The 22205-nt window shown below is 38.4% G+C and overlaps 1 protein-coding gene across 2 annotated transcripts in view; it reads left to right on the top strand.

Moving 5' to 3' along the window:
- LOC124223146 (nephrin) overlaps positions 1-22205 on the top strand; it is a 228003-nt gene that overhangs the window by 155075 nt on the left and 50723 nt on the right. For both annotated transcript variants that reach the window (XM_069137749.1, XM_046634880.2), the window contains one exon: positions 6443-6572. In XM_069137749.1, coding sequence (XP_068993850.1) covers positions 6443-6572 — 130 coding nt within the window. The remainder of the gene's footprint in view (positions 1-6442; positions 6573-22205) is intronic.

The following is a 22205-nucleotide window of genomic DNA, read 5'->3' as shown; positions in this document are numbered from 1 at the left end:
TTTATCATTGGAGAAAATTATTTTCAGTAAAATTATCTATTTATTTTTATTTTCACCTCGGTGATGTTCACGAGTCTTATTTTATGTAAGCGACGATTCGACCAAGCATGAGAATTTTCATAGACGTCTAGTTGTTCTTCCATTACTGGGATCATGGGGCAGTCTCGGGGCGCGTTGCCCATGGGAAATTTCAGTTGCGGTGATATTTTGTTCGACTGTCGTAAAAGCAGAAACAGTTTTCGGCGAAACAGGTTGCTTAACCACCGTGTAAAAAAAAAAAAAAAAAAAAAAAAAAACGGGTAAAGCCCGTCCACTCGACGCGTTTCTCCTCACCCTTGCGAATCAACCCTTGCACTATGGTCGAAATCCCGGCCGGGCAAAAAACACTCGAAGGTACAGAGTAAAGGTTACTCGATGAAAAAGAGGGGTTTGAAACAATTTGGGTGAAAATAAAATGGTCAATTTGTACGTGTTTCGGTGAACCTTCCACATGTTTCGAAGAGTTTCGAGTGAATTAAATTGCTCGTGAGACTAAAAAGAAAAAAAAAAAAAAAAAAACGAAATCAATTTTTATTCCAATTGTCTAATTTCATTGTAAATTCCACGCGTGACGGAAAAGCGGTCGAGAAGAAAAAAAAAACCAAAAAAAAAAAAAAAAAACAAACAAACAAAAATCTTGAAATTCACGAGGGTATCTTTCTATTTTTTGACGGGTCAGTACGCCGAGAATTTTCCCGGGTGGTATATTCTTTGTCCTCTAGATCTACGTTGGTATATACATATATAGATGTATATTGATATTGAAGAAGGGCACGAAGAATACGGCGTTTCAGCTATCATCGCGAAAATTCAAGTGTATCGATTTATCGGCGAGACGCTATATTCGCGAACCGTCGGTGTTAAGGGAGGCGAGAAAAAGCGAAGGAATATGAGAATAGGAATACGTAAGGACGAGATCCTGCCTGACACACACACACACACACACACGCAAGAAACACACTCCAGCGATATTCCGTAGAAGAGAAAAGGAGAAGGATAAAATTTCACGTTGCCGAAGGACCCGCGCTTCGGTCTCTCGTGTACGGATATCCTCCAGGCTCCGGGTATCTTTATGAAAACAGCATCCCCTCGTCCCTCTCCCCTTTGCTGTCACCCTCTTGAGCCCCCTGGATATCCGCCCCCCCCACCCCATCCCTAACTCTTTTCAAATCCTCGGAAGGATTTGAGCCACGCAACGCTGGCCGAATGGATACTGCTACCTCCCCCCTTTAACCCCCTTTACCCCCTTCATCCCTTTTTTTTTAAACTACCATAACTGCTCTCCTTTTCTCTCTTTCTCTCTCTGTTGCTGATTTTACTTTATGTTCACACGTGCCTTACAATGAGAAATAAGAAGGTTTTTTTTCCGAGTATAATGTACGATTTGCAAATTTTTTATGAAAGATTTTTATTTTTTTCTTTTCTCTCGGGACGAAAATTGATGGTCTGGGGATGAAATTGAGAACTGTTCGGGAGAACGGTGAATAAGTTTAATTATCTTGTTCTCACTGATTGCGAGTATTTTTCTGTTTTTTTTTTTTTTCCACATCGATTTTTATTTAAACTAAGTAATGTTTAACCTCGGTGTGTGTACCGGGAGAAAAATCTAAAATAAACTTGATTTACGAATCTTATTTTCTTATCTATCAAGTTTGAAAAGATTGTAAAAATGAGAATATTACTTTTTTTTTTTTTCTAACACCAAATATTGTAAAAATCTGGTTTCTTTCTTTGTCAAATCCTTCCCATACAGACTAAACTATTATACAAATGAAAGTTTTTTTTATTTTTCTTTTCGAAAAATCGAATCGAGATACGAAAATTATCGTCATTGACAGGATCGAAACTGTAAAACGATAAAACTGGTACGTTTTTCATAATCGTCCTAATTCTCAAAAAGCGGATGAAAACACGCGTGTTATCCTCGTGGAATCGTATTGCACGTATGTATAATTTTTAATACACACCCCTCTAATACCCCCCCCCCAGTAAATAAACCCTCGTGGCTTGTTTCGCACGTGCGAAACTAGGCGTGTATCATACGTACAACAGTGAGTAGTACGCTCGTACGTAGAGAATATCGTATAATACGTACCCTACACACCTAGATTATACGGTTACATACCGCATGCCGACCGATATACGTGCCTTGTTATAATCCTGGATCGGTCGCAGGTGACACGCTCCACCTGGGCAAGGATTTGCCCTCTTGAAAAACGTCCTTGGCGCCTGTTGCGGACCTTGGCTGGGTCGATCGGGTCGCGGATAACGGTGAAATGAAAAAAAAAAAAAAAAAGAAGAAGGGGAAAAAAAAATGGCGAAAAGAAAATTACGATCCGCACGCAGAACCAGACGCTGATACCTGTAATATAATGCGAAATTGGACGCGGTGTTGTGAGTTTTTTTTTTTTTTTTTTTTTTTTACACCATGAGCGAAAAGTTATCGCGTAGGAAAAATTTTTTTATTACATTCATCCGAATTATGTGCGTTGGGAAGATTTTAACTTATGATTGATTTTGTTTGTTTAGAAAATGGATAGTTTTATCTCGATTGCAAATTTTTATTTATCCATTTTATTTGTTTATTTATTTATGTATTCTGATCGTTCGTTTTTAGCGACGAAATCGACGCTCTGTTTAACTCTACTGGACGATTCAGTTATGACTTCTGGGATTAAACACGAGGATTGATGATGAAATAGCCAATTCTGTATTTTTATTTTCATTTTCACGAAATCGAGGGTTGGTCAGATTTGATTGAGTTTTGCGATAGATTGCTCGGCGAAATATAGGGTGGCCAGTTTTGCAGAAAAATTTTGTACCTTCCAATTTGATGATTGGCAAAGTCGAGTTGACGATGATGTTTAATTTGCGTGATTTTTAATCATACAGAAATATTGGCACTTTGATTGGCGTAACGATATTAAACTGTAATCAAACATGCTGAGAATTTTTGATTTTGCGATAAAACAAATGCTCAAATCGAGAAACAACCTGGCGTGGAATAAATTTATTTTTCAACAACGAAGGCAAATTAACTTGACATGCGTTGAAAATAAAACTAAATACATTCGCTGGTCGAATAACTGATTACTCACAACTCGTCAATAACTAGAATACATTTTTAATTTTTAATTTGACGATTCTCTAGAGTATTCGACACAGTGATATGATTAAAATTCTTCGATTTTTAATCCTTGAATTTTTCTAATCTTACATCTTCAAATGGATTAAAAATCAAGGATCTTTTTATTTTGTATCATAGTTATGCTTGATTTTTAAAATTTCGATATTCACGATTTCCATCTCAATCAATTTTTATAAGATTTGGTCAAATGTTTTACCAATCCTCAAATCGCGATATTTTTTTTTTTGTTCTTTCATTTCGCGATTTGTCCAAAAAAACTAAAAACCAGGTATGAATCGAACGCTTGTGCTTAAAACAAAGACAGCCCGTAGCTAGAAATTGCGAAACTGGATCGTACATCGACATCGAGAGGGATGGAAAAATGAGATGCGTCGTCTGCATTGTACGGGAAATATTGACATGCATACGTATATATATCGCGATTGCGGAAAAAGACGTGGAGACGTGAGAATATATGAGTGGAAAAAGGAGCAGAGGGGAATAACCGGACCGTTGAAATCCGCGATCGTCGCTCGTATTTCGCACCCCGCAATGTGCATGCATGCACCATTCACTGTTCTCCCGGAAGCTGCAGGTGCAGCCGATGCTGCGCTGGCTATATTCGCGTAGAATCTGCCGCGAACAGGTGAATAAATGGGAGTGCTAAAGCTCTGTTGGAATAAGAGAAGAACGGCGAGGGGGTTGAAGGAGGGGGATGACGAAAAATTAAATGGAAAAACAAAACAAAGAAATATTCCATTCCCTTGCATTCGATAATCGCTTCTGGGATGGATATTCCGGATATATATATTTATTAGGGTGGTTTTTATTCTGGACTTGTCGGAATTTCTTCGCTTTCATCCCCCAAAAGTACATCGACGTTTTACGTATATATAGAAAAAGTCGAGTTCTTATGTGGAAAAATAATACATGCCATTGAAATTTTGTATTTATTTTTTTATTTTTTTAAAAGAAAACTGTTGATTACTTTGACCGTGCATGTTAGCGAAAAAAATTGTTTGTAACTGTTTTGTAGGGAATTTAATTCTATAAAAAAAAGATGTCTTGTAAAATTTTCCTAAATCTAATATCTATCAAGTTATTAGCGAAAAAAGTAAAACAGTTCTTCGATAATAACGTGATGAATATTAGATTTACGAATATTCTACAGTACTTTTTTGTATTGAATTCAATTTCCTACAAAATAGCCTCAATGTTTTTTTTTTTTCTCATAATATACTGTTATAAAGTGATTAACAGTGTTCCTTGATAAAAAAAAAAAAATTCAAATACATGCATTTTTCCTTTTGAAAATTCGACCGCTAGGTTTTTTTTTTATTGTGTATGTTGATTACTTTTACAGGGTGAGTGCGAAGACATTCAGACATGACCAAAATAAGAAACACCCTAATAGTTATAACATGTATCGTAGTGTCGAAATGATCGAAATAATTTCGATGATTTTAATGAATACAATCTGCAGTGTAAAAGAGAATATTATTATTTCTCAACTCTAGAAGCGATGAAAAAAAATGAACCAGACCATAAAACTCGGTCAGTTCTTCGATGCCGAATAAAACAATTGACCAAAATTGGTGTGAATAATTTTTTTGAAAAAGTTACCCGACACCGTAAAGCAATAGAGTTTGGTTTGAATTTTTTTGTTTTTTTTCGTTTTTCTATTCGTGGGAATATTTTCGACGTTGTATAATTTTCGGGTACAATAAAGTGTTACGACAATAAACTTATTGAACAAGCTGTTACTTCTTTCGTATTAACAAGAGATAATTAATCCCACTTTTTGCCACACGTAATTTTCGTACTAACACGAGCTTTCCCCGAAGAAGAAGAAAATGTTGGAAAAAAAAAAAAACACTCCAACCGAAACGAAGGACGAAAAAAAGTAAAGAAAAATGAAAAGGAAAAGAAGAGAAAAAAAAAAAAGGAATTCAGAATAAAGTAAAACCCGTACCGACCGTTTTATCTGCCTTAATTAGACGTTGTTTACCCTTCAAAAGCTGGAAACTCGGCGGGGTGAATGAGAGGGTTATGTTCCTCCGTGAAATGAAAAAAATTTTCGTATTAAGCCTGAATTCATTTCGTTTCCCTCTCTTCTACCTACTTTCTTCGTATACCAGCCTGTACATTCAACGAGCCTCGGAACTCCCTCCCCTTCTTTCATCCCCGGGTGTTTTTTTCACCCTACGAGATGGCCGAAAGGGTTGCTCGAAGGCTCGCAATAACGCAACCGCCTGCGTCTCCGGAGTTCTTTTTCTTATTTTTTTTTTCCTCTTTTTTTTCTTCTCCTTCGCCCCCCCCCCCCCCCCCCCCCCCCCTCCCTGTTAAAAAGTTCGCGATATTATGTTGGCATTCGCGAACCGCACGAATCGAGAGCAGCATCTTTCCGCTACGGAAGTTGCAGACTGCCCTCCACCCCATTCGTTGAAAGGATGGTAATTGTCTTCGGAACGAGTTCAAAGCCGGTTGTCTCTTCTTTCTATTATTATACGGCCCCGGGAGCGGTGAATTCTTGGAAACGTGACTCTGATCGTCAGGCTCTATCTCTTCGATCCGATCAACCGGGTCACAGGAACACCCTGCAGACGGACGTTCAGCCATCGCACGAACTTCCGGCCATCCCCGAATCCCGCTATCGTTAATTTTGGTAACACCTTAGGCCCTTATCTGATCCATTTTCCACCCTTATAATTTCTTCGACTTCTTCCTGCCCGCCCCCCCCCCCCCCCCTTTTTTTTTTTTTTCTTCTACCCTCGACTGCTTAAGGATGCGTTACGAGCGTACAATGAGGTCAAAAAACGTTTCATGGACGAAACGTCAGGATGATAAGAATTTATATATATATAACGTATTTATAGCGTCCAGTCAAAGAGCTATAAAAACCAAAATGTGCACTGTTGGAAAAATTTGAAATCAACATAATATCTCAGCAGGTCTACTTTATTATATACGATTTTCAATCAATTATCATTATTCTCAATCGAATTATTGACAATAATAATTGAAAATTCCAGTTCTAATCATTCGCCGATTTTTAAAAAAATTCTTCACCATTTACAAAAGAGTTTTCAAAATTCCAACGAAAAAAGATACTCAAGTTTTTCAAACCCATGTTCCAAAATGTTCGCCGACTCTTATTACGTTAATCATGCTCCACAGGTTTCCAGAAATTGTATAATTCGCTTATTAAACTCGTAATCTTGGGTTTTATGCGCGCGTAACTGTTCACCTTATTTATTCCTGTATTTTCTGTTTCAGGACCGCCCCTTCAGGTCAGAGCAGTTCAGCACGGAACAGCGATCCTTCCTTGCGACTTGAGACCACCGCAGGAAAATGATTCCGTTATTCTCGTCGTCTGGTACAAAAACGACATCACGACAATTTATAGGTGAGTGCCTGATAAATAATGCCAATGTTCGGTTGTTAAGAAACAGTGCTTTGTATTTGATTGGTTAAAAAATCATGGTGAAAGTTTTCTTCCTTTTTTTTTTTTTTTTTTTTTTAAGAACCATTTTAGTTTTTTTTGTTTACAACCCGATTTTTCTCGGCGCTTACAGGGACTAAATTTTATCTATATGGTATAGGATGTAAACTGTTAACTGACAGTTTAATTTTTAAACTGAAATTCGCAGATCTTTCGAAATCTGTGTAATGTAATTGTAATTCGATGAATTTGTTCGAAAATAACTGAATCTGTAACCTGCCAAATATACTTAATCCTTCGATTGATGGGATTTTGCGTAAAAAAAAATTGAAGACAGATTTATAGTGTACAAGTAACAATTCCATCTAACGCAGAGAGACATAAAACGATAGTAGCAAGTCTGAAAAACAGTTTTTTCACGATACTTTTCATCAGTTTGTGCAACAAAATTTCGCAACGATCTCGAAAACGGTCAAGTGAAAAATCTGAAACTAATGCGACTTGGCAGTGGAATGAAAAAATTTTGAAAGAATAATTGGAAAAATAAAATTTCTGTGAACCAAAGAATTCACAAATTTGAATATATATATATACAAACTGGGAAAAACGTAATCGTTTATTTAGAAAAAGTTATAAGGAACAGAACCTGGTAATTTTTCATGCCCATCATTCGGCTGTAGAATTCTGTAATTTTGAAATTTTTTATCCAGCCGTTTTCGAGATCATCAAGACAGTTTAACATTTTTCGAAAAACCTGTTTTTCGAATTCCAGTGGTTCAAAGACTCGAAAATTCGTTGAAATTAGAAAAAACTAATCTTCCACCAAAAACCAACACTTTGCTTGATGAAGAGTAAAAAATTCAGACACCTTACGACGATCCGTGCTGTGTAAATTATCTACAAACAAATATCCCCGGAAATTCTTCGTCGCCTATAAAGAGCGAACCTACCCGATAGTCGGGGGGGTAGGTATCACCACCCCGAGGGCGAGTGTCTATAAGTATAATGTAAATACACACACCGACGTATCACGATCTCGGTAATCGGGTCACACGAGAGTTGATTGAATGAGATAGAGGTTGTAATAAGGGGGAGCGTGTCAACAGGTTACAGCCTCGCTTCATCCCCCCGATGAGAGGGTGGAGGATTGTGCAGGGGTGGGATAGAAAAAGAGGCTGTGCGTGTGCGAGAGTAGCAGAAAAGGGAGAACGAAAAGGGTAAGAGAGGGTGATAGGGGCGAGGGGGCAAAGATGCGGGCATGAAGCAGGCAGCCACCCTTCCACCCTTCCACCATTTCTATCCTTCTCCCTTTCTTCCTTTCTTCCTTTCTTCATTTCTCGCTCGCTCCCAAACCGTGCTGTTTATTTGGGAGCATTGTAAGATGATGTGTGGATCCGAGTCGTGGGGCAGACCTTGGATGCGAGGGTCGTGAAACGGGGCTGTTTTATTAACAGGGAAACGCGGGGCTTGCTGGCTGGATGGGTGGCTGGTACCCCGACGAATTTCGTCAGTCATCCACACGGCGTTGCTTGTACGAGTTGTTACCATCGCCCCGAGGATGCCAGACGATAATTGCCGGCGGTACAGGGTGCGTTCATCACCGTATAACCTACCGCGCGCTTACAGCAACCCGGCTTTCAACCTTTCACCGAATTCAACGGCGCCGTGCAAAACGCCCGTTTCTCAGTACCTTAACGCTTCGGGTTTACGTGTGTATTAATTATCAGCTGCATGCATCGCAAATGACGAGCAACCAACCGGGATGCTCTTCGCGTTACGGTTCATCCGATGCCACGTGCTAAAATCGAATGTTTGTACACACCTTGATGAACATCGTACGGGAATTAATTGCACGGTGATTACTGGCGCTCTGATGTATTCGACTAATCGCGGGTAATTCACTCGGCGATTAATCGTTCGTGTGAAATAATACGCGTCTCGTTTGTTCAGGGATAGAAACACTCGACGCGTCTTTGGAGAAGAGGGATGGACTTTTTGATACTGGGATTTAAGCTTGGGTTCAATATCGGAGATGAAAATTCTACATGCTTCTTTGCTCTTGGATCGTAATCGCGTCAAGAATATCGGCTTCAAGATAAAAGTTCAGTACGGCTAACGAGGACGTAGAAAAGATGTGGGTTTTCTGTGAAACCGGACAATCTAGGGTTTTCCAAATACGGAATCTGAATGTGGTGTTAGATTTCTGAAATTCGGTGTAACCGATCACTGTCGAAATGACTCAAAAATGAAAATATTACATTTTCGATATCGTGGCTCAGTATTCGATTTCAGTTGCCCGAAAAACTTTCAGCTGTCCAGTTTCATGGGAATAAGATAAGTCTCATAAATTGCATCTGATGTATTAAACCGATCGTTTCATACTTTGTGATACTAGAATCATCGTTTACATATATTACATACATGTGAGAAATCGTATCGGTTCACCAATCCCATTGAATTTCAACCTCTTGACAGTTTATACAGCCGATGTAGCGTCTTGAAAGAAGGATGTAAAAGTCGAATTTCGGAATCCCCGACGGGGGCATAGACATGATCCACACTTTGAGAATGAAAATCTGGTCTGAATCCAAAGCTTTTAGGTATATAGAAGCCACTGACGTGTACAATGAAAGCACGCGACTGAAACACGGATACGCTTTCTAAGGGTGGTAAATGTTGAATGAGGAACCGATGGTCCCGCTGAATGGAGTTTGGCACTTGAATATCCTCACGGTCTGAACGTGTCCTAGTCGCGTATACGAATCGGGAGTTTTTGGCTCATCGATGCGATAACGACCAGTCTCCGGCGGAGCGTGTAAAGCAGTTGGACAACTCTCGAGAATCTTGACAAGCGCCTCGAGTCTGGGAAAAAACGAACGAACTAACGAATAATCGGAGAAAAATTTTGAAGCATATTCCGTTGGTTGGCACGAAAATTCATCCGGGAAAATTCAAACGTCCGTTTCTGAACACACGTACAGGCAGTGCCTGGACCACTCGTACGAAATTGGGAAACGAATTGAACGGATTTCCTCGCATCAAGAACACTCCTCGCATCCAATTCCACGTTTAGTTTTGCTGCGAGTAGAATTCAACGTCCGCCAGTGACATTCACGGATTATTTACTCCGGAACGTAACGCTGCGTTGTACACACAAATGATCCACCACCCCGAACTTCAGAAGCCAAAGTGGCTTCGGCTAACAACCACGTGTCACGATACGAAACCAGACGTGTTCGATGGACTTTTGACACCAGAATCCGAATCCGGTCGCAAAAACGCTCGAAGTTCTTTTGTTTCTCAGTAGCTTGGTTTCAAAGTTGAGAAAAAATCCATCTTCAAATTCGAAACAGGTCTGATCACATGATCGGACAAACTATCGACGTCTTGATGACGTGTTCAGTCATCGACACCTTCTGTTTACTAATATTTCCGAAGACGTAGTCATGGAAAGAAGCATCGGACTACGTTTGACGGTCTTCTTTCGGGATGGAAAGAAGTCGAAACCGCAGATCCAGGATCTCGAAATGGAAATTGATTGCGAAACCAACCGGTGGGTACCGATAACGGCAGCAGTTGACGGTTCATCGTTAGATGGAAAACTCGTTAGTTCGGTAGTGAAACGTGGGTGGAAAGGAACTACAAGCGTCAATTAAGAGTTTGGGATCAGTGACAGTGGGACAAGGATTAATTGCGAATATTCCAGTATTATCTGCCGACAGAAAACCGGAACCGGTGTAATACAACTTTCTGATAATTTCTCGAAACGCGTAACCACCGGACGAAGGTGTGCAGCTCGGGGAAGTTTCAAAGGGCTTCGAGCATCGGCCGTGATTAGTAAGCACTGGCCAATTTCGCTCCTCTGCTCTGGTTAAACTTATTATTACAGGGGCTGCTGTATCGATCACGCCGATGTGTGTCCGCGGGCTTTGCAGCCGACGTTGTTCCATAACCAGGTCAAATCGCCCCGCAACCGCGCCTCAATTTCACCTTCATCACGGCCTCGGCTCTCAATTGCGACACAATTATTACGTGCAACCGGTGAACCGAACGAAGCTATCAACACACTTCCTCCAGTATGAAACAATGCGCTTTGACGAAACGAAGTTCGCCCTTTGTCGTAGCACCGTTTTTTTTTTTTTTTTTACCGTGTGTGACAATCGTGTCACAAGAAGTTCTCACAATTGCAAATTTTCATTCTTGCTTCATTCGGTAAACACTTTTTTTTTCATTCTTCATGCGCTTGATAAATTTGATGAAACGAAACTAACGCTGAAATGTGTCTACGAGTAGTTTTGAACCTCTTAAAGTGTTGAATGAGAAATAAAAAAAAGACGTGTCGTTTAGTTTTTAGTCTACTGTAACTCATTGCAAAAGATATCAAATCGCAGAGATCCACCTGAGATTCTTTCCTTGTTGATTCAGCCGTTGTTGAAAAAGTTGTTTGATGTCAAAGTTACGGTGATTTTTGAACTTTTTTGGATTCCGAATACCAGTCTTGTTTTCGGACGTTAGAAGCATGTCCAAGCATGTCGGTAAATACTACCAACGTGTTTTTACTCGTGAAACACTATCGGATGATTGATATTTCAGGTCGAGCAATTTTGAACTTTTCATTTAAAATGATTATCTTGAGAATTATCGACGAACTCTTCGCTGAATCAGAACCACAACTTTGAACTTTGTGAACGAAAGTTCGAAGTGATTTTTGATACTGTGAGGTGGTAGCAGTTCTCCGGGCAGATTGGATATGAGCGTTGCACAGGCAAACTATGAAGCCTCCTTTAAGCTAATATGGGTCGTCTGGGCAGCGCCGACTTGTCAAGCCAAAGCCAAAGCCAAAGCCAAAGCCGAGGCCGCAAGCCGCAGGCCGCAAGCCGCAAGCCATTTAAAGCTGCCATGAAGCACGGCGAAGCCTCGAACGAACCTCGGGCCGAATTTCCCGGTTGAACAATGATTGGGGAAATTTTTTTCACCGCCGAGAATGTCGGAAACATCGGTCAGATATCACGACCAAATCGAAAACATGACTTGAAACTTAGCCATGAAAATAAACTGTAATAATTTTATTTGCATGCTTGCACGCCACGACTCTTTATTACCACTTGACGATTCTTCGAGCAAAAATTTTTCGGGAATGATTGATGCGATTTTCCCTAGGATAAAGAGTTGAAACAGAGCAAGAAACGACCGATGTCTGAGTTTTTGAATAATCTCTCAAGTTGGACATCTCTTAAGGTGGTGGCATATAACCTGACGGTTGAGGAAGAAATTGTCTCGACGAGTGATCAGATCAGTTCTTTCGGCTCGACCGAGAACAGGAAGAACGAATTATCGAGTGGATTTGGAAACAACGCTACGCGTGTTTCGAAACTCACGTGATTAAAAACCATGGAACTTGAGGTCGATCGATACCAGTTCACGTTACGTGGTAAAAATGATTATTATTCATTGTTTTTTTTCTCTCTCTCTCTCTCTCTTTCTTTCTTTTATTCTTATGCGCGAGGGCAAGGCCGCCGCTCGAATGACCGATCGCTTATCGCTCTTATCTGATACGACTCGACGCGTCGCGTAAGCTGCCTGCACCATCACAATTCCGTCCGGTATAACGGGGTTAATATTTAATCTAGATTCGTTGGATAAAACCGCCTTGATCCCGTGTAAAAAAAAAAATAAAAAGCTATGCGAAGTGAAAAACAAACGAATATCGTATGCTTCCGGACTCACCCTTCATTCCGATAGTAATCGAAATTAAACAGTCTTCTGATAGATATTTTCCGCACATCACTGCGGCCTAATCAATTACTGATCACGTCAGCTTGACAACAACTATTCGATTATACACGACTGCCACTATTCACTTTGCGGGAGCAAAAATATTGTTCATGAAAAAATGAACCGAATTCTGGAATTAAGTTGATGTCGCATGTATATAATTCGTTGCATGATCTTCAAATTTGGTACTCAAGGGTTACGGACGTGAAATGAATCTCAAAGTTGTGAGAAAAATTGATCGAGGTGTAGTAAATTGTCGTGGATTCATTGGTACTTTGAAAGTTTCTCAATATTTGTCAAGATTTTGTGAAAGGTTGATGAATTTTACGTTTTCAACAATTTCCAAAGATTGGATGTAACTTTGAACTGACCTTGAGGATTTCACGTGGACTTGAAAGACACTGCTTTCAGATTTCGAGAACAGTAGGAGTTCGGATTTTTGGTGACAGCGCAGCGAAGACAATGAGTTCGTCTTCCGTTTTTTGGCTTTTGGGATATTGGCCGGAAGTTGGCAAGCCACGCGTGTAAAACCCGAACGAAATGAAGAAGATAAAGCTCAGGTGAACAGAAACGCGATGTCTCGGTTTCGAGGATCTTTCACGAACCGATTCAAAGAATTCGTGATCCGAAATCAGAGCTCTGGTAAAAGCTGACCAGAGATGAATGAGCTGGAGATAGAAAGGCATCCCCCAACCGGCAGAGAGACACCCTTCCATTGTTGTCCGGAGAAACGTAGAGGAAACCGAGCTTTGGCCTGTTTCAGAAACAAGAGAGTCTCTAGTTGATACAAACGACCCGTATTGTAGAAGCAAGACCATTGTCTGGTTCCACCCTCTCGGATCCGCGTGGCAAACACAGGGGGCTTCGTGCCGAGTTGGTGCGAGGCCAACCTGGAAGACACCTTACCTCGACACTCGTTCCTGCACCTCCCCCGTATTCATTAAGGACGAACCGGAACTACACTCTGAGTCAAAAACTAGGAATGGAGATCAAATCGTTTGAAAAATGGATTACATAACGTACCTACTATGTAGTAGCAGTGAATGTCAGCTGATTCCAGTGACGAAAGCTAAGATATCGATAATTCCGTGGAAGATTTTATGATTGGAACCTTCCGAATGATTAAAGCCTGGTGTTTTTTGAGACGGTTTTATGATTAGAACCTTCCAAATAATTCAAGTCTGGTGTTTTTGAGACGGTTTTGATGTTTCTTGGACTCATCAGATCTAATCGTTTGAAAAATGAATGTCACAACGTACCTACTATGCAGTATCAGTGAATGTTATCTCATTCCAATGACACAAGCTAAGATATCGATAACTCAAGTTATTTTATACTTTTACGACTGGAACCCTCCAGATAATTGAAGTTTGGTGTTTTTAAGACGGTTCTTATGTTTTTGGACTCATTTAACTCGCTGATCATTCGTCCACAAATTGTCTGAACAGTATTAAAAAAGTCTTACAATGTAATAAAACTTCTTGATCAGCATCTTTTGTACCATGTTTCCAAAAAATCTATTCTTCTCCACTCTGAAGACAACTGATTGTAGGGTTTACTTCAGGCGATCATCGAAAACCTCTACCATGTAAAAAATCATCTCGAAAACATCAGCACGGTATCAAAAGTATTTCGAACTTTTTAATCGATCATTAAACCCTTACTCGAATTCTCCGTATCTAAGCTTTTGTCAATCGATTGACCTCTTCAGACGGTCTCTTCTTTCGCTTTCACCCTAAATTTTTATTCAGACTGTGCGGTCCTATTTATCCTTAATGCACTGCACACAGCCAGTGTGATTGTGTGTGCTAATGTGTGAAGACGGATACAATCGTCTGCAGACGCTGTGCAGTTGTGACGGTGCGGTTCCATTCTGCTTTACGGCAGGTCTTGTGTTTCTGTGAAACGAGGAACCAAATGAAGACACATTGCTTTCATTATGAGGTGGTACCAACCTACCGACCTCCCCGTAGAGTGTCGGGTCTAGTGTTCAAATCTGTTGAGTCATTTGCGCTGTCTTCGTTTCGCTGATCCACTGACATTGACTTCCAGTCATCTCATCGGACGAGCTTTCGGAGTTTCGATACTTGCACTTACTTTCTTTTTTTCTTTTTTATAATTCTTTGTGCTGGTCTCTTTGGTACCAATTGCGCAAATTAATCGTTCGACCTATTTGACGCTACATACGTATTAGGTGCGTACAATCAAACGATACGATTCGAACCCAGGAAGAATGTTTTACGGTTGAAAACAAACCATGTATTTTTTTTTTCTCATACATGAATGAAAAACGCCTATTAGGTTCTTAAATTTCCGTAAATTTACCGCACGGGTATCACGTGATCCTTTCGGTTATTTGATTCTCCTCCTTTTTCACCCTCGCCCTTATTTCTTGAATCGCACATTGTTTTCGGTACCTCCGTTTCGCTTCTCCCGAAAGAAAATACACGTCGCGAAGTACCTATATATTATATATATATATATATATATATATGTGTGTGTGTGTGTGTGTGTGTATATATACTTTGTATAAATGCTAGTCAATTTCTTTGGAGAAACAAACGTCTGTCAAATCTAAGCCCGGCGATATCTTCTGCTGCTTCTTCTCCTTCTTCTTCATCTTCTTCTTCTTTTTCTTTTACTCCCGGGGATTTATTAGGGTTCGCAAAGGAAGTGGAACAGTTTTCCAACGCGGTAAGGGTGAGAGAAAGTGCCGGGAGGGGGGGGGGGGGGGGGGCAAGAAGTTGAAAGGGAAAAAAAAGGAACGATGAAATTGAAGAAGACGACAAAAACGAAGAAAGTTGAACGTATCTCAGGGCATTTATCTTGTTCAAAAAACAAAAAAAAAACCCGGTATTCACTGCTTTATATCCTGTCAGGTGATTAGGACCAACTTTAACTCCGAAAAACCTTAAAATCCAGGTTGTTTTTTATTTTCTCAAATTTCACCCATTCATAATCTATGCAACAAGACGACAAGCAGTCACAGCAAAAAATTGCACGCAATGTTTATGCATAATTTTTGTAAAATCTTTACACAATTTGATGCCCGGTTATCCTTTCAGAAAATTGAAGAAGAACCGGATGATATGAAAACTTGAACGAAATCTCAATTAAAAATTGATGTATCCAAACATCGTAAGCTCTCGATTTTGCGCGACTAACATCGTGTTGAAAAATAAATGGGGATGAAAAGAAGCTAGTTTAAACGATAAAGAAATTCCGTTATCATTCTTCGTGTCAAAGTTAGCGATGATAATATCAGGTAATCGAATCGAGTTTTAGATCGAGATAAAAAAAAAAAAAAAAACGCGGACGGTCTGATCAGTTTGGAGGAGAAGTTCGAATAGCAGAGTGAACTTTATTATTTCTGAAAATAAAAAGGGAAAGAAAGACAAAAAAAAAATCAGAGAGAGAGAGAGAGAGAGAGAGAGAGAGAGAAAAGGAGGTACGGATAGACGGAAGGGATGACAAGAAGTGGGAAACGGGGAGGTTTTTTTCACCGGGTGTGAGAGAGAGAGAGGAAGTAATTTACCGTAGCAGCAGAATTCCCCCCCGTTTTATTTCCCCGCTATACGCCCGTCCTATTCCGCGTACCCTCAGCGCCTTCACCACCGGCTAAAATCCCATCCCGTTTCATCCCGTTTCATCCCGTTCCATCCCATTCCATTCCATTCCATTCCGTCCCGTTCTACGTAGCCTCCCAGCTTCTGGCTACTCTCTCTCTCTTCCTCTCTCTCTCTTTCTCTCTCTATAATCTTGGCTATTGTTCTCGTCAACGAAAAGGAAATTATTCCATTTGTCGAGCTAAACGAACCTCTTGACCGAGCTCGGTAATGAGACACGTATACTAGAGCTTTTTGATCAAAATTCACACCTCCGATTTGATTCGGCGAAAATAGCTCGGCGGAATATTGTCACCTGTTTCAAGCACAATTTTTTTGCAGTTGGTTTATTTTTTTTTGTTTCAAAATTAATAAATTTTTTGTTTTCAAGAATTTTTTTTTTTTTTTCAATTTTTCTTTCACAACTTTTTCATTTGGCCGCCGAGACTTGTCGGTTTCACATTTTTCACTCGGCCGTTTTCAAGATCATCGCGAAAGTTTGTCGTACAAAACGACAGACTCTTCTCTTTTCATGGTGATGAAAATCGATCGTTGAAAAGAAACAAAAAAAAAACTGTTTTGCTAGCTGGTTTCATTTGTCTCGTACTATGAGGAACAAATAATTAACTCATGTAATCATGCTTCACAATGATCATATACAGAATTTGAGGAATTTTGAAAAACGTAGGATTCTTTGAAAAGAAAATAATCTTATACTCGCAATGATATGAAAATCTGAAAACAAGTTGTGAAAAGTTGTTTTCAACTGGAACCTTAAACTTTGAAGAGTGATTTTACAAAAGGTTTATGTTTTTGCAGATTGAACTTGCGGGTTTTTTTTTTTCTACGTCAAATAAGTCACCAACTAATCGATCGAGTCAAATTCAACAATTCAAAATAACTTTTGAAGTCTTGAGGTTTGTACAATGTGAGTAGAAATTCAAAGCTTAACTTAATTTGTTTCGTTCACTGTAATATTGTCCAATTATCAAACACATTTTGTGTACAAATCTCTCTTTTGTATTACAAAAATATATTATTCTTACGAAATTTCGGCCTGCGATTTTAGAACCTTGTCTTTTTTTTTTTTACTTTGTTGAAGATCTTGAAAAGGAATCGCATCCTCACAATTATACGTTACTACCGTAAAATTTTACGATAAATTCATGTTTCGACACCGAAGGAAAAATGTAGAAAAATTCAAGTCATATCATAAACTCTCAAACATTTTACACGAATGTGATAAATTCAACACGTGATATCGTTTTTATCCCATTGTAAAAATCTCGAGTGAAATGAAGTTACATTCCTGAATAAAACGATTCGATAACTATAAATAGTGTTAGTCAAAAATCATCCCAGTGCATGAATTTTTCATACGATTTATGGATGTGGACGAATATAATTAAGCTCTGATACCGACTTGGAAGGGTATCGAACGTTTTTTTTTTTTTTTTTTTTTATTCTTGACTTTGATCAAAGGTAAAAAATCGATCTCTGCCTGAGTCGGTTAATGTTTTTTTTTTATACCCGGGCACTCGGACGAGCCCTAAAGTTGAATTTTCACGGATGAAACGATCCTGAATACCAATCATCCGGCGAAATATCTGATCGTAAAATGAACCGCACGAGTCCTCGTAGCGCCCGATATTCATGCCCACGTTTGTTCCTCCAGGTTTATAAAGCGACCCTCTCTCGGTTCCCGGTATCATGGTCAGTAGTGACCCAGCGACCCGGCATCCGTTGCGAACCGCAAAGTGGTTTGGATAATATTCTTGGCAGTCACTGTTTATGATCACAGGACAACCCTCAGGGTGATGGAAATGTTGGAATTTCAGTTGAACCCCACCCAGGGTGAACTTCACCCCACCGAGAATTGCATTATGGGTAGCCCTAATATGACCCGTAAGTTCCGAGAGGCCGAATCATCGTCGAATTTGACCAAAACTTTGAAAATTTGGTCAACCAAGGTGTCGTGAAATTCGGTAACCAAAATTCGAAAAGTTGGAAAAACTGAAATATTACGAAAGGCTGGGTAAAAGAATTATCTTCACAAATGATGAACGGTTAATGTGAAACAACGACGACACGTTTTAATTATACCAACGTTTCGTTATTTCACTGCGAAGGAAATTTATCCTTTTTTTTTTTTTTTTTTTTTGATGCCTTTTACTTGTTCATTCCTTTTTTGAGGATAGTTTTATCTTCGTTTCTTTTTTGCGCATTCAGTTTTTACTTTGAATACACTGAGTTCACATGTCAGAAGTTCTACACCATGAATTGAATACACGATATAACGCAAGATATTAAAGTACTACCGCGAGAGGTGCTTTTTCATGTACCACAAACATTAAACGTTGAGTCCAATGTAAAAAATTATCCACGAGCAGGCAATAAATGGTTCTAAAAACGTAAAAACGACCACATTTCCTACGTTATTGTGTTTTTTTTTTCTCTCTTTTTTTATTACAGGTTTTTCACTTACAAATCGAACGAACGTAAAACGGTTTTCAATTTTTTGCAATCAGTAAATTAAGCTCAGAAATCCAATCAATTCCGGAATACACGAGGGAAAAAAAATAATAGAATTGCCATGAAATCAGTTCTGAAATGGAAGTGCTGAGGTTCGGAAAATTTTTATGTTTCACAAAATTCTCAACAAACATACGAAATACAGCGTTTTCTTTTTTTTCTATTTCTTTTTCTTCTCTTGCAGTCTCAATTCATAGAAAGTACGGATCCTTGAATATTTTCCCAACATTGAGAAAAATTTTATTTGTTATAGTAACTAGAAGAATTCAGTAAAACAGGTATCGTTGAAAAAATTGTTTGAACATTGTTGGAATTACGATAAACGAGGTACGCGTAAACATTTTGCGCTATCGTCGATCCTTTTTTAAGGTCTGTGAGGTTTACTCTACTTTTTTAGTTAAACAAGGCTTCAACGTCAATTTATTATTGCGCGAGCATTAAATTTTCGTAACAGTTGCAAGAAAATATAGAAACAGTGATCGTAATGAGAAAGCATAGCAACGGATACTAGACTTTCCGGTAACGGCTAGAAAACTAATTTTCATTTTATACCTAGAACTATATTTTTCGATTGTGGTAAAAAATGAAACTAGTTAAGGACTGACCGGAACCAGAAATTTTTATCAGTGAAGGTTTTTTTATGAAGCCGTTTAAGCGGTGTTAAAGATTTGAGTAGTTGATTTGATCAGCAGGATCCGGATTTAGATGCAGATATTATCAATTACTACGCCATGTATAGGAAGCAGGGACAAGTTACAAATTTGACAACCGTGTCTATCGACTCAGGGTAAATTCTATTGAATATTCCATACAACCCAACTGGATTCTGTTCGACGGATTATTCAGGGAGTAATATGAACTCTGCTAGGTTAGAGGGTTGAGGCGTTTAAACCAAGATTAATGCATTTCTAAATACGAAAGAGCTACAACTTCCTCCAGGAACAGCAGCCGTGAGTTCGCTCCACATGGAATTAATCCTTAATCACAGATTAAAGGATGTATCGGTTGAAGTTTCGTCAGGCTGAAAATATTAAGATGCGGTCAGGATACGAAAAAGGAAAGTTTGCCGGAAGGCGAGAAAATTTTTTAAAATACCACGTGATTTGTTTGTTTTTGTCTTTTTTTTTCTCTCTCTTTTCATTCGATTTTCTTCAAATTTCAGGAACACAAGGCTTGTGAATTTTGTTCTTTTCGTTCGTTAGTCTGAAACTGATTTTCACTAAAAATTTTTAGACTTATAGTTACTTTTTGTGAGATTTTATAAAAGTCAATTCACTAGCCAGAATAATTTTTGGTTGTAAGAAGAAGAAGAAGATTATAAATAATAATTTGACAGTGAGTTCTTTGATCTTAGGATAAGATCGATTCTAATTTTTTCTTATACATAGCTTTCTAGTTGTGGTTTTTTTTTTTAAACCTCTTTTATATTCATTTCCGCGGATCTATTGTACGAAAGTCGGATATTTCGAAGAGAATTTCCAATGCACATAATGCTAGAGTGTAAAATTTATTGAAAGCTTCGATAATGAAGCGTCTGACGGGTTTCGAAGGAGGAAAAGAAAAATAAATAAAAATTCCTCGTCAAATGAATCGTCGAATGAAGGTTTCGCTCCATTTATCCGAAGAGGTTTTACGTTTTATATCCATTATATGATATAACGGAGTTTAATCAAACGAGTAATGGACAGTTTTCCTGGTATTTCATTCGTTAGATTTTATTTCAGTCCGTCGTGTTTCAGTCCTATAATATAAAGGAAGTAAACAAGTTTGCGTGAAAAAATTCATCGAATTTTTCATCACTCTGTGAAATTTTAAATTACCGATAAACACACAAAGTTTTTTTTTTTTTTTTTTTTTATCGTTTCATATTTTTAATTTTCATACAATCGTTGCTTAATTTCATAAATCATTACATCATCAAAATTTTTATCCATTTTTTAGGCTCCTTGAAAATGATCCGAGCAGCGAGCAATTCGAGCTTTCGTTTTTTTATCGAACTATCTTGAAAACGATTACGAGTTCCATTTCTCGAGGGTTACAAGTTGATACTCACAGCCTTGAGAGTCTTGTAGAATGAAATCCGCGCATTGTTCACTAAAGAATAATTCACAGTTAAGTCGGTTGAGTGCGTGCTTATAATTTACCAGTCTGTCTCTTAAAATATAATTGCGAAGCCTTTCATCATTGTTTTTCAAAGGTATTACATTTGCTTTCACCTAAGCTCCGAGACAATGAGATTTTTGGTTACAATGAAACATTAACCTTCGTTGTTTAACGGAGCGTTTTCATCCTCGGTAACGGTATTTAAAAACAACGTACAAAATTAATTTTCCAAAAGCTGCAAATATTCGGGATTGTCAAACGTGCGATTCTCGTTTTTTTTTTTTTTTTTTTTTATCAACACTTTTCTTGTTTCCTTCTCGTTGTTTTTCATTACTCGAACTTTGGAACGAACGTTGTTGAATAAGATCTTTTCGTGAATCGATTTTAGATCTTAATTTTGAGAACGAAAAAATCAGTTATAGTTTATATCGCGAATTCACTGAGTGGGCAAAACTTGAGAGAATTTATCCGAGAGTCGAGCGAACTTTCAAAGAAATCCTTAGGCTCTGACAGGCGTGAATTTTGTCATCCTAGAGAGTGTAAGCTGGGCCTTGATTGCACCTTTTATTCCGATGCATCGTTCTATTCTCAACCTCCTTCAACGTCTGCACTGTCATTATAAAACTCCGCGTCTCGTGACACAAGAATCAACTTGTCAAGTATGACAATTCGTATTCACTGAAATCGTCAGTCATTGATTGTTATTTATTGTACAACATATCAAATTGCGAAAATAGAAGCGAATCATTTTTCATAAGCTTGCGCGTTATAGAAGCTTTGGAAATATTTACAAAGAGTGTGTTGAATTATTTGCCAATGAATTTCAGAATTCGATTATTTTTTAAAGATTACTGAAGCTTATTCAATATTTCGTTGACAATTTCCTAAAGCCTTCGAGAATCGAGAGTCATTCGATTGAAGAAGAATTTCAAAATTACGTATCGCGATTTCGGAAGAATTCAAAAGTATGCTTTATATTATACACTTTTTCATCAAGAAATTGTACGAATATTTGTAACGGTTAAATTATTAAATTCATTTCACTGTACTGACCTTATTAACAAGATTTTTAAGCTCACAATCTTCAACTTTCAATTTTTCGAAAACTTCTTCAAGTAATTCTGCAAAATGTCCGCACAATCAACATTAATTCAAGATTCTCACTCTCCAAACTGTAGATGATTACTCTAATGAAAAATGAGAAAAAAAAAAAAAAAACGGGAACCCAATAACACAGTTCTTAAAAAATAGTTAATACAATATGAACAACGCGATTCAATCCAATAAATTAACTGTTATTAAAAGACAAAAGAATTCACCGACAATTTTTACATATAAATATCAATTTTTTCCTTCTCCCACCGCCTTATTTTTTTATTTATTTTCTTTTTCCAAGTATCTTAGCAAGTCAGGGTCTAAAAAAAAAAAAAAAAAAAAAAATTTTAAAAGAGATGCAGAATGCATGAGGAACGTTCCTGCAGTTAGTCGAAAGTACAACAGTAGGTAATACATTAATATTCAGTTAGCTCTTATCTGGCATCGTGACAAGAAAATGCATAATTCGAGGGCCGAAGGCCCACGG

This window comes from Neodiprion pinetum, chromosome 7 (assembly GCF_021155775.2).
Source record: "Neodiprion pinetum isolate iyNeoPine1 chromosome 7, iyNeoPine1.2, whole genome shotgun sequence".
Taxonomy (NCBI): Eukaryota; Metazoa; Arthropoda; class Insecta; order Hymenoptera; family Diprionidae; genus Neodiprion; species Neodiprion pinetum.
This window is presented reverse-complemented; position numbering and strand designations above follow the sequence as displayed.